The sequence below is a fragment of the Strigops habroptila genome, chromosome 1 (genome assembly GCF_004027225.2).
Source record: "Strigops habroptila isolate Jane chromosome 1, bStrHab1.2.pri, whole genome shotgun sequence".
Classification (NCBI taxonomy): domain Eukaryota; kingdom Metazoa; phylum Chordata; class Aves; order Psittaciformes; family Psittacidae; genus Strigops; species Strigops habroptila.
Genome location: NC_044277.2, coordinates 73,707,040 through 73,724,766, shown reverse-complemented (window position 1 = coordinate 73,724,766; position 17,727 = coordinate 73,707,040). Strand labels below are relative to the sequence as shown.

The following is a 17,727-nucleotide window of genomic DNA, read 5'->3' as shown; positions in this document are numbered from 1 at the left end:
TAGATACTAACCAGGATTTTGTTATTAAATATAAATTATTTTATTGTATGGTATCTAATAAAGCAATGTGAAATACTGACATGTATCCTTAGTATTATTATTTTGACATCATGCATAGATTAGTAATTTTACCTGCTTCGTGTAGAGTTTTCATGGTGGTCACTTGTTTGAAAGGTTTGAACATTGCAGTAATTAAGGAATATATGAACACTGCAGTATGACTTGGAATGGTTTTGATGTTTGTTGGAAGAGTTGTTATCAAAAGATACTATCAATCACTTTCCCAAGATTTATATTTATTGAGCTAACACATTTACATCTGTGCATTTTATGTAATCTTTAATAATAGAATATATCATGAGGATCCTTTTTGATTTTATTTATCTCAAGATTTTAATGTACATCTCTAAACATAAAAATTTTTTTGTTTCACCATGGTGTTGTCGTAGCTATGTATAAAAGCATGCAAAAATAATCACTCTTTCAGACCATACAATGGGGACAAATTTGTTCATGAGTTTCAGGCAGTATTATAGCATAAGCAGAAGAAAAATAGTGGGAGATAAATAGCAATAGCTATATATGGACAGTTAAAGTAGGATAATGTCTAGTGGCAGTTCACATCTGGCTACATACATGTCAGAATTTTGTTCTGGTTTGGACATAAAGTAAAAACCAAAGTAGAAAAGAAAAGCTACTTCTTTTTTCATCCAATTTAATACCTTTTGAGATTGGTAGACAAGCTCATTAATTTCAGGGGGTGTTGGATCAGGGCACAGATCTTGAAGCCTGAACTTACTTTTCAAAAAATAGATTACATTCTTATTTCTTCATTATGACCTAACTTAAGAGTCCCTTGAATCAGACCATTAACAAAATATTACCCTACCTCAGAAAATAATACAGATAAAACCAAAATTCCACTCAACAGTCACATAGCACTTTTCCTCTTCAAAGCACTTTAGAAACACTGATTAATCATAACATTAATTATACAACTATATTTTTTAAAAATTCAGCCTTCCAAAAGCTCTATTCTCTGTAGGGAGCGGGGAAGAGTGTAGCAACGGACTAAAACCAGCTCCAGTAATCAGAAAACTTAACCTGCAGCAATTAAACTGAGGAATCACTTCCCTTTGCAGAATCTTTTTTACCTTGGGCTAGTGGAAAGATGAAAGGAAAGATGACAGTGCAGTCTATATGAGAAATAAATCTGCTGGTGTGTAAAAGAGATGATTAATTCAATACATTTGCACTACCTGGTCAATAGATAGGCTAACAAATCCTTCCCATGCCTTTTCCAGTGTGTATACCTGGCAGGAAATTAAACAAAATTAATTAAAAAGGAAATTATTTGAGTAATTGCCCACATGGACTCCATCCATTCTGGATATAAAACCCAAGCATGCAAGATCAAATTCCTTGGATCCAAGAACAATAAAGCCTGGGTCTATCATTTTTGTTCCTAGCCAACCTACCAAAGCTAAGACTGCAAGGAAGACAGCCAAAGCGACCATGCGAATCCTTTCTTTCTGGCCAGGGAGATGGTATAGGGATTGCTCAGCTAATATATGGATTAACATTCAAAACAGAAGCCATCGACTGTGCTAAGTGAGAGGTGCTGTTGAAAAACAGAAATTCCATTTGGCCATGGTACCCATAAATCCGTTTCTGTACTAGGCTTTTAGCTGTTCTGCTGTAAACATCTACTCCCCCAAAGGAGACCTAGTTTCTCCAGAAATCCACTTCTCAGTGGCAGCACGCATCCCATGACAATTGCCAGAACAGCAGCAGCAAAGATGAAGGAAGCGGAGATGTATAGCAGAGTCTTTGTACAGTGCTCTAGTGTTGGCATTAGATCCAGTCAAGCCAGCTGAAGTGCTTCTGAATGCAAAGGGTAGAGGGATCTAGCCTTTAAAGCACATGTTGGGACAGATAGGCTGTATGAATTAGCAGGTTATGGCCAGCTAAAGAGCCTTGGAAGTTCTGTAATCTCTAGGTTTTAAGACAACTGCTAATATAAAGCCTGAATATCTGCAGTCTTGCTATGTGAGACAAATGCAGAATATGAAGGTATTCCATTGAGATGGGAGGAAAATCACTATTGGAAATAACAGTAGATTAGATAGATAGTTGTCTGTGGAACTGAGATATACAAGAGAGATAACAAGTAGTATAAGAGCAATAGCTTTTAAACACACTGGTATTTTCAAGTCTAAAACCTATGCTTGTAAGCTAGTTAAAATTTCCTTTAGTTCAGAACAGTAAAGGGCAGGAGTTGGGGGATGGGTCATGGGCATGCAGGGTTGTGACAAAAACAGGATCTCGCTGAGCATCAAACTGAATGTGTTTAAACCAATATGAGGAGAGAAAGGAAAAGCTTGGCAGACAAGGCAGATGCAGAGACACATGCTTAAATATCAGATGCATAAGAGGTAGCAAAGGAATATCAAAGCTTAAAGCGATTAAGATCCAAGGAGCTGAGGGTGTACAGCTGAAGGAAGGAAAAATATCAGTCATGTAACAGAGGGGAGAAGGGGCAACCCTGAGAAGGTAAGTTGAAAGCAAGAAAAATGATCAGCCAGGGGGAGGCAGGAAATACATCAAATGGAGAAGTTATGTTTCTAGAAGCAGAGAAGCTGAAGGAAGAAAGTGGCTGGGTTAAAATGCTGCTGCAGGAAAGAAAATCTACGAAGGATCATGGATCCGAGAAAGCAATTTGCTGAAAAACAGTGATTGCATTGCACGCAGTTGTGATTTCCCATGGCATGTTCAGAGTGAAAATACCAAAATGATTGTCTTTTGTCCAACGCTCCTAACTTCTATACATACTGCTCTTCCATCCCTATTATGACTGTGCCCTTTTGTCAGTCCTAGTTCTCCTCATGCTATACCATTTTGTTGCAAAATATAAAACCAGCATCTTTAATCTTTTTAAAAAGATAAAAGCTTCTATATTGGTTACCCTTTCAGATACTTGATTCTTTTACAAGCAAATCTCAATTGACATTGTCAGCACAGATATTGGTAGTTCATATACTTTCATCATTCTATGAAAGTTTGAGGGTTTCTTCCCTGAAACTGTGAAAGATGACTATTCCTGCTCCCTGTAGAGCTTTATATGCTACACTACCTATGGCTGAATTTATTCTTGATAAAAAAGATTTTCAAAAACGAAAACCAATGAATGGCACATCACATACAATGCATCAGGGAAGATATTGTTCCTCTTTGTCGTGGTCCATACCAATACCAATCTTACATCTTGAAATCTTGCTGCCAGTCATCAGAGGTGGTGGAAAGTAATAAGTATGTATCATTTTTCTGAGGGAAATAAGGAATCTGCGACCTCCACCTGATCTTATGTTCTGTCTCAGCAGCCATGAGCAAAGTGCATCTGGGTGTTTGGGGGCACAGGAGGGCATGTGTGTATAACCATTTGAATTCTTTCTGTGTTCTCCAAAAATAATTTGTCTCCACAGAATCTTAAAATTTAAGTTCAAATAAACCTTCAAGGAGGTGAAACTCCGCATTGTTCTCTAGCTCAAAGCACTCATTATCCCAACTTAATTGGCAAGGTAGGCTTAATGAGAAGCTCCTACAGCAGTGGCTCCACCCCATGAGCTTTGAGGTGCTTGCTCAAACAAGTTTAACTCATCACTCATTCCCTTACAAATGATTGAGCTGAGGTGATAATATTTTTTTATAGGGATAATTGCAGTACTATAGTCAAGAACGCTGTGTAGTGAACTGTCTTCATATGCATTTACGTTCAAGTGCCACAGATTACAGATATTTGTGCACATCACTAACATAAGAAGTTAAAGGACTTGCACACCTAAAAACATTTTTGGCCAAACATTTGAGAATGAGATTCAGATGCTTAAAGGTAAGCATTAAACATTAAAGAGTATAGAGTATCCTACTTTGTCTCCATCTCCTTTTCCAGAAGGCTGTGTATCTTCCACAGGCCTACTGACTGTGCAGACATCTCAAGTATCCAAGAGGGTTTGAAACTTTACTAGCCCTCACATTTGGACACATGAGTTGCACCCTACATGCCTGAAATTGGTTTTGTCTTTCCTTTTACACTGAAATTCCAAACTGATCCAAAATTCTCTGTTCTTTGACACTTGTTAGAAGTGGTAGGGCCCATGTTTTTTGGGCACATGCTTTTCGGTCTTACTGCTCAGGTTTTTTACCACTGTCTTCTTCCAATACTGCGTCATGCACAGTGGTCTGTTGTGATGTGCAGCATCTCAGACTGTCAGCTAGCACTGGTCAAGCCATGTGGGTTTGACAGTAGCCATTGTCTTTGACTCTCAGAAATCTGCTCTTGTTAACAGCTTAATTCTTGTCAAACCAGAAGTCAAAGGACAAAGGAAAGAGTGAGTTGCTCTGTACAAAATACTGCGACTTATAGTTTCCTCATATGCAGTGTACTCTGCAGTTGGCAGTGCTGGAGAGTATGTATTATGGAGCAGCATAGATAGCAAAGTCACTGGCTCAGTGGTTACAGTGGAAAGCCTATCTGGAGGCAGTCATATCATTCAGCACTGAACAAGAGGGCATTAAACCTTGTGGTGGCTAATGACCCTTACTTAAGTTTGTGCTACTCTGGCTTCTGAAATAGGGGTCCTCCTTTCTAACATCGCCACATCACTTAGGTTATTTCTTGTTCTTGGCTCACCAAACCTTTCCTGGTGCTCCCCAAGGTCTGAGGGGTAATGATATACTCACAGGGACAAGTGTTTCTCAACCTCGGTACTGCAGCCTTGCTAGCTTTCAAAAATGTAACTTCATCTCCTTCCATCTGCTGCCTTTGCTGCTGGCCCAACAGTGCTGGTATTACCCTGCTTCATATTCTTGGGTTTGCTTCCTCCTCAATGATTCCCACAAATGACTACATGTGTTTGGCTGCAAGACCCAGCCTGACAGCATTTATTACCTCTTAACCTATTTTGCCTTCTAAATTCAGCGTAGTTTTTCTTCTTGAGTGTTTCGGTAGCAGAGGAAAATCTCCCCGAGAAAACTAACAAACAAACCTTTACCCTCTTAAATCACATGGGTTTCAGTGCTGCTTCAATGCCTACAAAATACCTTATACAGTCTAGGCAGTCTGACTCCAGAGTTTGTGATGTATTGTACAAGCATAATCATTTTTTGTGGGCTCTTACACCCCATATTACACCACAGTATGTACTAGATTTCCAGTGTTCAGAGAAGGGACAGGATTCCTCTGGAACAGCGACAGATGGATCCTGAGGGGCACTTTCAGGTGCTACCCTAGTGCCAATACTGATTACCAATTACACCTTAGAACAACAATGTCTGGCAAGAGAAAGCATGGTGCACAAGTGAGCTGTTTATCAAATACAGTAGTGGTATTTCTGCCACTGCTATCATGTGATAAATACACTCTAATTTATTAGACTATCAGTTGAATACACTGACTCATGATCAAAATTTGTTCCATCTGAATTAAATAGACCTTTTGGGCACATTTTTTAAGTAATGATTGAAAGTAATAATAGAAGCTTTCCCAGTAATATTCTTCCCATAAAGATTTCGAAATACTGAAATTGAATGGTATTAAAAACACAAGGATGATAAAAATGCACAGAGTCACATATGTCTGGAAATTTAAGTGGTGTACATGTGTTAGAATGAAGAGAACAAAATTCACATACATTGTGACATACAGACACGAGTAGTTCTGGAATAGAGTATCTGTAACATTACAATAAAATATGGTGGGATTTTGCTATTTTTATATTATCTAGCTACATGATGTGAATTAATGAGTATCTTTGAGGGGGAAAAAATGGTGATGCATAACTTTTATTACAGTGAGCTCTACCTTTAGGACAGGGTTTAAATTAATATCTGTTTGAGGTTTCTTGTGTTCTCAATAGGTTAATTTTCTCAGTCTTGTTCTTTCAAACTAGGAACCATGTCACAACTATTTAATAAATGTGCCAATGTGTGAAAGTAATTTTTCAGAGATGAGTGAAAATGGAAATGAAGTCAGTGGGGTTACATCAGCAGTGAATTTGTCTCCAGGCAATAGTAGGGAAATATTTCCGGAAGTGGAACCTTATCTGTGATGATTTTGCTCCTGTTAAATCTACCAAAATAGTTTGTTCTGCTGATCTGCTCTGAAGGCTCTCAGCAGAGCTAACAGTTTGTTCCTATGAAGGAAAAAGTTTCCTGAATTAAGTACTAAGGTGCTAATGAGATTTATTATGGGAAGGATGTTAAATCTACATTGTTGAAATGTTTAGGAAGCAAACATTACCATCTTAAAGTCAAAGGCTGCCCCCAAATTATGGCTCTGTAGTCTTTCTTCCTTCCTTTAAAAGTAAAATTGAACAAATAAATATGATTTCTTTTTTCCTTGTCAAGCTGGTTATGTTTAATCATATCATGTAGATCCTCTTTAAAGGCATCATATCAGTTTGGGATCTTGTAATGTGTAATGTTGATCAAATAAAAAATCAGTTTTTTCTGGATAAAGCAGTTCTATATGAACCTTAATGAAAATTAATAATGCTGTTTATTTTAAATATCATTCTCACACACATCCTCCTCTCTTCCCAGGACCCTCATCAGTTCTCAGTTCTTCAGCTCAGGGAGGCTTCTTACGCTGCAAGTTGAATTCCCCAGCCTTCCTACTAGTAGTACTGTATAAAACTTTGCTGACATTACAAGGCTAGCTTCCATTATACATTTCAGTTTGCTTTTAGAAGAGGTTGTTAACATCGAAAAAGTAACTCTAATGGCAAATGCTGTGCAGGTTGTAACACAGACTAATGCAAAAGTCAAGGATCACATGTGTTGTCAGGTGTGTTGGGCTGATGTGGCAGTAGCTGTGCTTTCATTTGCATTACTCGACATTTACACCACTCCAAAATTGAGAAGGGTTTCTTCTATAGCTAATGCTAGACAACACTAGTCTTCTTTCCTTCGTGTCTATTGTAAAGCAGCAGAAACATAACTGAGATGATAAGTTTACTAATAACTGATTATTTTTTTTTCTGTGAATGTAGTACCATAGTTTATTAGATGATTTTATGTATGAGTTTAGAAGACACATTTAGAATGCAAGCAAGTTACTGTGGAATGTTTTCTGCAGTATAAAGAATAGTACTCAACTTTTAACTTTCATGACTTAACTCTATATTAAAGCAAATTTACTGCTGTCTCAATATAAGTTCATATGGTTTGAATTAAATTAATGACACAGTTTTTTATGGCTAAGGCAGGGGGTTTTCTCATGCCAAATATATTTTCAAATATCTAGCAAAGAGTTCAAAGTACTAAACCCGCAGAAAATATGTTAACAGATTTTATGACCATAGAAACAGTGGCATAGATTGACTCTGTAGCCCAGCCACTCCCCTCTTCTTCCAGCTGGTGTGCCCCCTTGTTCTGGTGAATCTCTGAAGGGCAGTTTGAGCTGTAATGCCTGTCTCTGCAGTCAGCTCCTTCAACTGCGTGTGTGTGAGCAGCTCTGTTGGAGGTGGCAGTTCTGGCTTCTGCTGCACCTTGGGACAGGGCAGGGAGGAGGAAGCCTGTCTCCCCGTCAGGCAGCACCTGGCAGGACTAGGGGCCTGGCATTGTCGTTACAGGTTCTGATCAGGGTGTATCCAAACTGGATACCAGCTTGCACAGCTGCCACGGCTGCTGTACACTGACTAGATTTTAGGTCTACAAAATGTGCACTGTGAGTCTTCTGGCACTTTCTATCCAAAGGCTAAATTTGATGCAATTGTGAGAAACAAAAGCAAAACCACTCAGAATATATTTTAGTTTAAATATGGAACTGATTAAGAATTGAGTAGTATTATTGATCTAGAGTTACTACAGCCCCCCAGAATAAGGGGTGCTGTACTGTCCCACTGTAACACATTATCTATGAAAAGCCTGGTTTTGAAGTATCGAGTACCGATTCGATCTTCTCATGCCTGACTGAAGGGTGTGCACAGCAGAAATGTTAGAACTGTTGAGCATTAACATGTGCAGAATGCCTATACCATGCTTGATTGTGTTTATTTTAGTTTTCCTACTGAGCTTTTCCTGATACCTCCAAAGCCTTTGTTTATTCTGAGAAGCATCTTCTGTGTCTAGGCATGTGTACTGGTATAAATACTACTGCCTGGAATACTGGGCCAGTTCCAGGAAAACTGCTTGGGGCACCCATCCAAATTTCCTTATACCCAGTGCTAAGGGAGACAGTCTTTGACTGCTAATGGAATGATCACAGTAATCTGGTTCCACCAGAGGGCTGAGGTCGTGAGATGCTCTGTTGCACTTTAAGTGAGGTACAAAATGAAAAAGGAACATTGATTTGTTCTGGATGTGTGTACAGAGTAAAGGAGAAAGTCTCACTGATGTGATTTGTCTACTTGTACTTATTCCTGACCCATGGCAGACACTGCATTAGAAGAGTAAAAGTTACAGCAAATCATGGTTTTACTTCTTTTTTTCATACACAAGCTTAGTTTGCTATATGCTACAGACTGATCACTGTAAGTGATAAGCAACTATTAATGTGCTCGTGTTAGAACAGGTGCAGCTGTAACTAGCATTTCATGCTCTTCAGTGTTTCATATATGTGTAGGGGAAAAACAGATTTTCAGTTTGCTCAAACCATTTCTGAAAGAGAAAGTGGTGTTAACATCTGTACTACATCTGATATGAATAATATTGCTGAAAAGCTAATAAAGCAAATGACCAATTAAATATTAAGTGCAAAGAAATAACGATGTATCAGGAAAAGGTTTGTATCTGTATTGCAGCACACTGTAAAGATTCAAAGCCTACTCCACACATTTTGTTGGTAATGTTATACTTTTTATAATCAGGAATGTTTTTACATGATATAGAGTGAGTTGTTTCTAAGACATCACATTACCACAAAATCTCTTGATAACCTGTAACATTTCACTACAGAGATTTTAGTTTTTATCTGTATTAAGAATATTCTGTTCCAAATGACTGACTATATTTCTACCACAGCAGGCAAAATTGTGAGAAATAAAAATAATTTAACCTCTGATAGTTAAAAGATGTGATTTTCCTCTTACCTCTGCTTTCAAATATGGGCAAACACAACTGAATTTATGAATTCAGAAGTAAAATTTTTAATAAGTACTCATAAATACTAATTGATCAGAACTTTTTTAAGTTATCAAAAAATCTGATTAAATTATCATATTCTATACAATAATCACACCTGGTTATTTCATTCATAAAACGTGATGTAGATTAGTTTACTAATTATGTTTATTTTTCCCAATTTTCCTGTCTTTTTCATCCTGCATGATACACTCATGGTGATTGCTGTATGCAAATTCCTAGCACAGCTGCACTGAAGGTGATTCAAAGTTGTTTCACTGACCTCAGCAACAACTTTATCAGGCCCTCGCCCTCTCTGATCTTGTCTTCATCACATTGAAGGACCAAGAAATTATTTTAATGTAATGGTGACCCTCTAGAATTGGTGTGAGGCTTCTCATATATCTGTGCCAGTGCTAACCCTGCCCTACATTTATATAGTTACATTTATATATTTACAATGATACTATATGTGTGTGTGTATATATATATATAAATTCTCAGAAGCTGCTCTTTTGTTATTTTCCCAAGCACCACATGACTTTCAGGTGCAATTTTGCAAAAAAAAAAAAAAATCACCTTTGTTCATTTGAACATGAAAAAGTTATAATTGTCATAGAATCATTTAGGTTGGAAAAGACCTTTAAGACCATCGAGTCCAACCATAATCAACAGAATTTCTTTTTCAAGTCTTCAGTTCAATGTGACCATTTTAAAAATTCATTCTCCCTTTAATTTTAGGATATTTTAAGTTCTGGAGGTTATTGTTATATAAAGTAACTCCTTACAAAACATCAGACAGGAATAGATCTCAGAACAGCTCCCTTTTCTGGTCAGTTCCAAGCGTACAACTAAGCATATGTGGAAAAGATGGTGTCCTCTATGAGCAATAAAATCTAAGAAATATTAATAAGCCTAATTAAATTAGTGCATGTAGTATAGAATTGACCTTGTGCAGTGAAACTGGTCCTTCAGAGAAGACTTTTTCACGAATAACAATGTCATTGGCTTTGCATTCACTGTAGTGTTTTTAACAACTGATGCACATTTTATTTATAGTAACAAGTTATGAGTTGGGTGGCGGGAGATGAGGGCTTGCCAAGTTCTGTAAGTTGTGATATTAAGGTTATCTTTATATATGTACTTGGCCTTACTATCATCATTTCATTCTCCTAAGGGCATGATGTAGCCATATCCAAAGTCTCCAACTGATGTAGTATGGAAATATTAAGAGTCCGTAATGTGTGAAATGCTTGACCATGCAATTGTATAAATGTGGCTCGCTCCAAATAGATTCAGTAGCCAATTAGATTACATGCAATGATGGAAGTGGTGCTAATAGTCTCGCATGTCTTCCCTGTACTTCTTCTCCGTCACCCTTTATTGCTGTATCTTCTGAATTCTCCCTTCATTTTCTTTCAACAAAGGCAAGTATGCCATGAGGGATCTGGTCCACCGACTGCCAGGCGCTAACAACAGCAACAGCTCAGCAAGCAAGGCCATGTCTGATGACACCGTTACTGCCATTTGCTGCACTCTGCATGAAGTCATCACTAAAAACATGGAGAATGCCAAGGCCTTACGAGACGCAGGCGGCATTGAGAAACTGGTTGGCATATCTAAGAGTAAAGGAGACAAGTATGTTTTGCAAATCCCCTTGCACTTTTGTAACATCTCCAGTAGTTATTACTAGTCCTGAATGTGTTTGCCTCCTCTGTGCAATCGTGAGTTGAATTCTTTAGTTTCATCAGAAATCATATACCCAGTAAGAAAGATGACAAGAAACAGACAATACCAATAGCAAAAGTCTCTGCTGTGGTTTATTTTTGACATACCATCAGTAGTGTATGGAGTGCACTGGCTGTGCAGTTTCAGGAAGAGTAATTATCTACAGTAACCACTGCCTCTGGGCACTTCCAGAAGATCCTGAAAAACATTAGAGACCAGAGCTGTTGGATTGCACCCTACAGAAGGGGTGACATGCAGGTGGAGGGATCCTGTGAAAGGAAGGGACCTTACCACAGTTCTGTTACTGCTCCTCTTGCTCTGGGAGCGAAGAATATAAAATCACTGTCCCTCTTCACAGCACCCTTTTCTGGGTCACCAGTCTGCTTGTAAAGTGGGGCATAGTACAAAAATGGATCCGGTGATTTTCCTAACACCTTGCTTCTGAGAGAGCATTAGGATACCTGCAGGCTACTTTGTGAAGCACCAGAACATGCAAAAATCTTACACATGACTGTGATATTTTCAGAGCAGCTATGGTTTCATCTTGTCTGTGTTCCTATGTATGCACTCTTCATGAAGAGTTCACCCTTTATCCTTCTTCTGCCTAAAACATAGCCTGCTTCTCGTATTTGTCAGCCTGCAGAAGTATAGTGCAATGGGACTATGGCAGTTTGAAAACAAAAAGCCTTCACAGTAGTGTACAAAACCCATCAGTCCACCTACTCAAAGCTGTCATCCCACAGCCTACTGCAGCATCAGAGCTCTAAAAGAGCCTCACAAAGCCAGGCCTGAGCCAGGCCTCACAACGCCTTCACCCTAAAGGAAAGATTTATGCACCCTACATGTGGTATGAGAACTTATGCTCACCTATGTGATTGAGCATTGCCAAGATAATTTAATCACATTTCTTTTCCTCTCTTATCACCCTTTTCATACCAAATTCGTAACTGAAACATTATGACATTCTAATTGTAAGGGATAAAAAGTAGTAGTGTAACAAAGTATGCGATAACCAGTTGTGCCTATTTATTTATATTTGCATTTTTTATTATTATTAAATCTATTTAAAACTTTATTTTATATTTTTTTAGATCAGATGTACCAATATTGCAAGCAGGTTCCTATCCATTTTAGTGAAGTTGAATGTGTCTTTCCTCGTAATATTGCATTTGTCTACCTGTTCATAATCTGGTAGAGATTATTAATACTCGTTAAGTCTTGAATTTTCAAAGTATCATGGGCAGTTTTAGGGGGATTCAAGGGTATAATTCCCTGTCTAAGTATCCCTCATAACTGTTAAAGCCATATCTGTGTTGAATTAAAGTATTTAGCCCAGATAGTGTTGAGTAATTCCAAAATGCCTTCCCAAATTGTGATACGTATCCTTCCTCTCAAGTACTTTTGAGTTGCAGTCCTGTGTTACTACTGTTCCATGTTACACAGTTCTAGAACAAGAAAACCTGTCAACTCACAGTGCTACAAATGCCCATCTTGATTGAATGTTCCATTTTTCAGCTTTCAGAAATGTTAGTATCATGCACTATTGCTTTGGTTTGGTTTCTTATAGGTAATCCATTGTTTAAAAATCAGAATTGCTGGTTGTTGGACTGATAGGAAATTTTGGCATGCTCTCTTTGATACAGTAAAACACTTCGGTATGAATTTATCTTGTCCAGTATGAAGCAGCTGCTTCTACAAGTGCAAGGTATTAGGCTGGATGCATCCTGGTATGTGTCAGTGCCAGGAGTGTGGGGCTGGCCCCGCTAGCTTTTGGAACATGCCCAGGGCTTGAGCACTTTCTCTGTGTATGGCAGCACAAGAGAACTGGTGTTAACAAGGTCATACTGGCCAAGCCCATATTGGCTTCTCATAGTTCCTGTTTCTCCTCAGTACTCACAGTATGGTTGGCGCAGTTATTTTCCTAGTTGCTCCATGCTACCAGCACTCCACGAGCCAGTACAGCTGGGAGTGTAATAAAAACAATTATGTTTGAAAGGGTTTATCAAATTCATGTTTATTCACCAATTACCCACCTACTGCTGTCCTCTGGGTGAGAAATGGATGAAAAGGGAAAAAAAAAAAAAGGCCCAAATAAATTCCCAGGAAAATACTGTGCAGGTTAGTTGAATCAGTTGTGTCATGAACATTGCTTGACCAGTTTGAGTGCCAGTCTACTAGTGGTCCTCTCAGAAGTCACAGGATGCACCAAAGCCTGACCCCTGAGAAGACCTCCTGCCCAAACCAGTAACATACACTGCTGTTTTTGTGGTTTCTCTTTGGTTTTGCAGTCCATGTGCCTTTTCTGAGTAAAACATAAATCATCTCAATGACTGCCCCAAACTCCATCAATCCTCGCTCCAGACTTCGAGCTTTGCAAGATTTTCTAGCTCTGTACTGCTTTAGGTGTGTTATTGGTACAGCACAGTGTTTGCTTCCTCAATGAGCTGGGTTATCTTCCCGGTTCTTTTCTATTTGACCTTTCTTCACTGAGCTGAGTACTCCCTGGTTTTTAAATTTTGGGGCTTTAGATTTTTTTTAAAGTTACCTATTCCAAGAGGAGTATATGACTCCAACGGATTGTAACAGTAGTTTAGAGATTCTTTTGAAACCTTTCTGAAGAGAAGGTCCATGTGAAGTTATCTATGGTTTTCAACATGACACAGTATTGCTGTCATTAAAGGCTAATAGTGTGAGCAAGAAGCAAGTCCTAATTTGGTTTCCTAATGAAACTTGTCCTGACTTTTTATAAACAGTTGTATTTCTGCATCTTGCCTCTGCACTTCAAGAACAGTGCTCATCACCCACCCAGAGTGTTTCTTTTGGCCACTGCTAAGAGGCATTTATTGTATTGAGCATGCTGTCAAGAGTTAAAGTTTGGCACCTTATAGAGAAAGAAACTCTGGCTCTAACTTCTTGTCATTTATGCCAAAAGTTGTAGCCAGGACATCTTAGATGTACATAATACCAGTTGGGTACTCAACAATTTTGCCAGTTGCTACCTCTCCCATTCCTCCTACTATGCTTTTAGGATGAATTCTTGTTCTCAGTGTGCTGAGGAACACACATTTTGCTCCTCACTGAATAATTAGCACTGTAGAAGTAACATGTATTGCCCTTGCTTAAAAACACATTGGCCTCCAAGACGCCAGCCAATTATGGCACATTTGAAACACACTTTAAATGGGGGTTTAAATCCATAGCAATGCATTTGAAAATTGGAATGAATGGAGTCTTGTACTTAACAGTCTCTTTCTCACTCTTTCTTTCTCTCTCTCTCCCTTTTTAACATATGTGCGTAACAGGCATTCGCCAAAAGTGGTGAAAGCAGCATCTCAGGTCCTCAATAGTATGTGGCAGTACAGAGACCTGAGAAGTCTCTACAAGAAGGTAAGGCTTGGGTTTTTTCTAGATTTATCATCTTTCATATGGTTGCCCAAAAACTTCAGACCAAAAGATTTATGTGACTGAAAATTCACCTAGAGTTTAAAGTTTCAGATACTTGGAGCTATGAGGTTTTCCCTCATTTCTACTTTTATCATAGAAATACCTTTTGAAAATACATGTGGTGATGAAAATGGGATGTGAATTTGTTTTTCGAAATAATTCATACAAAAAGTGCTGGGTCTGACAGCCGTGGAGAGTGAAGTCATAGAACAAACCTATGCAAGCTCTCCTACTGAAGCTTTCCTTCTTACACCTCACCACCCTGTCCTGAGATTACCAGACTTCCAGCCCTTCAGCTCCAAAATTTCCTCATGAGATTGTAAACAAGAGTATCTGAATGAGTGGTGCTTAGGGACCAGTTATGTGTGGAGCTGGGCTGAAACTTGTTAGCTTCACTTCCAATCAGCTGGCAGACAGAAACATCATATACTTGGTTTTCAGACAGTCTGTGGAGTCTTCAGTACCATACCATTCCCACGGGCCTGCTAACTTCTTAAAAATGAATTGCAATATGGTAATACAATCCTGTGAAATAATATCCTGTGTAGCTTTTAAAACATCAGTGTCTACTTAGTAAATGATAACATTTAAAGTAATTCTTGCTGAAGATTTCCAAACTGAATTACATTCCGTGTGAGTATCAGCCTTCAGATTTGTTTCTCAAAGGTCTTCTTGCTACATGGAATTTCACAGCTTAACTAATTGATATTTGTGTTTGTAATCTCAGCAAAGAGAGCTAAGACTTCCTGTGGCACAAAAGTTCAGGTCCTAGTTAAGGTTGAGGCATAAGAATAGTGAAGTAGAGAAGGTTTACAGTGGCATAATCTGTGTTGTGTGTATTTTGTACAAGAAGAGAACTTAGTTACGTGAAACGTATGCACCAAATCTCAAAATGACAGAAGCTGACCTTCTGTTTTAAATGCTGTTCTTTTGCATGCCTCAGCCCTGCTTTTGTCAAGTCTGAGGAGTAAAGAAGATGATTATTGAGTCTCTCCCATTGTTCACTTCCAGTATTTTCAGTCATCCTTGGCAGCCCTAGGGATACCATATGCGATGATGTTCCGAGTAACAGGCTGGTACTCAACTGTCCCATTAAGAAGTGGGAACAAACATGAGCTAGAGTAGGCTTTTCTTGATGGAAGGCAGTAACACACTGGAAGTGTGCATAGCCCGACTTCTGTGCATGTGGGTGGCTGCACTGTAAAGGCTGAACTTCATTGCACCATAATCTCTCAGAGATTCTTACAATGTCTGGCTCATTTCCAGCCTTCTGTCTGTATATATACATGATGTGATAGAAAAGCAGTTTCTGGGGTTGCTCCGTGCATGAGGTAATCTATATGCTGTGTGGGTTCTGAGTATGCATACTGCTACGTAAAGGACATTCTGTTGGCTGCCAAAGTGAATGCCTGGTGATGTACTTACATACTAAGCATGCTTGGGTACTAAGTACCTTGCATGCTTAAAAGAAATTTCCTGCAACCACAAATATGTACTTGTGGTATGGAAAATAAGGTCAGCTAGCCTTTGAGGTAGCTTCCAGGAATCTCATAGCAGACACTATCTATATTCTCATGAAGTATTTTATTGATCTCTATATTGGCTAATTCCTACAGGCTTCACAAATTCTTAAAATGAAGGTCAGTCTCTGCTAAATACTTTTATCCTCATCACATATGCTGCACGCTCCTGTTTGTTAGAAGACATAGAGTAATCTTTATAAAGTTGTAATATTTATTAAACTTGCCTACAGTAGGCTGGCTGTTATGCTGGTTGTCTGAGTTTCACCATGTTGGGGAAACAATGTTTTTGTGAAAGGAAAATTATAAAAGTTTGCGGTAATCTATGTCATACAAAGATACTGGGTCAATTCAATCTTTATTTTGTCCCATTAAAATAATATGCTAGTAAAAACATGTGAACATACAGTTAACAGTATATGATCGTCACTTTGCAGTATCTTGCACCTGCACAGCCTTTTTTGAAGTGCAAGTAAATCCCACTGCATAACCATCAGCAATTTCTTCCTGTGTACTAAAGTATCTATACAATTACTTTCAAAGAATTGGTGGCCTACAGAGAGGCACAATTTTGTATTGTAATACAAGGAAATTGCAAGCATCACATCACACTTAAGAAAAAGCAGCAGCGCTTACCTGACTGTTTGAGAAACACTGTAACCAAGTAGTTTGAGTTGTGTATTTTAGAGCTACGTGTTTACAGTACAGTAAGTAAGGAGAGGTAAAAAGAAGTATTATCATTTGTATTAATGGGGAAAGAAGGCAATATGTTTACTGCAGATACAGCAGTAGTCAGTATATTTAGTCCAACTATGACTGCATCAGCGAAAACATGAAAACCTCTTTCACTGCCTAATTTTGCTCAACAGAACAGGAATCATCCCATAGCTGGCAGAATATAAACTGCACTGACAGGAGGTTCATCCAGAGTTGAGGATTGGTGTGGTCACCTAATGACATGCCACACCTGTGGAGGACCAGAAGCCATGAAGTGCCCAGGCACTGATTTCCCACTTGCAGCAATCCCTGATAAATTCCTAGCTGGGAAGTGGAGAGAAGTGTAGGAGTCAGAAACGAGTCCTCCACCTGCTGTCAGTAGCGGGGCTGCCGTAAGCAGTGTGTGTGCAACAAATGCTTCCTGCAAGCTTCAGTCCCATCATGAGTGAGCAAGCTCTTCAGCTTTAACCAAGTCTATAACATTAATATGCCTATGTAATGAAACCTAAATGAAGCTGCTTCTAAGGACACTATCAGAATCAGCTGCGGCATAAAAAATAGTCCAAATTTAAGGGATTTCAGGGTGCCAGCTTCAGCTGCGTTGCTTAAGAAGAATAGTAGTGTTCACAAATTTCATCATGCCACTCAGTGTCTGACAGACATTGCCTGTTTCTCCGGGCCTTTCAAAGCCAAAAACTGCAGCAGCAACTGCAACTACTCAGTTAACTTCATTGACCAAATCAAGCAATATGTCCTGTCTGAAGGTCGTAGTGTAACTTTCTAAGAAACCAAACAGTCTTTTAACAACACAAAATTTTAAGGTCCTATCCATCTTTTTCATCCTGAAGAATGCAAAATTATTCCACAAGTCAGTGAGATGGGAAGCACAGAAAATTAAATCTAGTAAGTCAAGTTAGGCTAGAGAGATGTTTCTGCAAAAAGAGTTTCAGGCTAGCCCACGTGCTGTGTTTAAACAGAAAGGCAGAGCAGGTGGACGGAGTAAACCTTGTGAGCAATGTTGCTTTGACAGTCAGAGTTCTGGTCCCCAGAAGCTTCTCTGCAGTGGGCTTGATCCTGCTTCCAATGAAAGCAATGAGAAGGCCCTATTCATTTCAGAGGTCCTTTCTGTAAAATATCAAAAGCAAGAGTGGAAACTCTTGCAATCAGTTGAATTTACTGGGGAGACAGGCTAACTAAT

General features: G+C 38.8%; 1 protein-coding gene across 7 annotated transcripts in view; it reads left to right on the top strand.

The window, feature by feature from the left end:
- The window catches only part of CTNND2 (catenin delta 2), a 530,492-nt gene that overhangs the window by 476,740 nt on the left and 36,025 nt on the right, over positions 1–17,727 (top strand). For all 7 annotated transcript variants that reach the window (XM_030485322.1, XM_030485314.1, XM_030485286.1 and 4 more), the window contains exons 16-17: positions 10,548–10,758; positions 14,151–14,235. In XM_030485322.1, the coding sequence (XP_030341182.1) occupies positions 10,548–10,758; positions 14,151–14,235 (296 nt within the window). The remainder of the gene's footprint in view (positions 1–10,547; positions 10,759–14,150; positions 14,236–17,727) is intronic.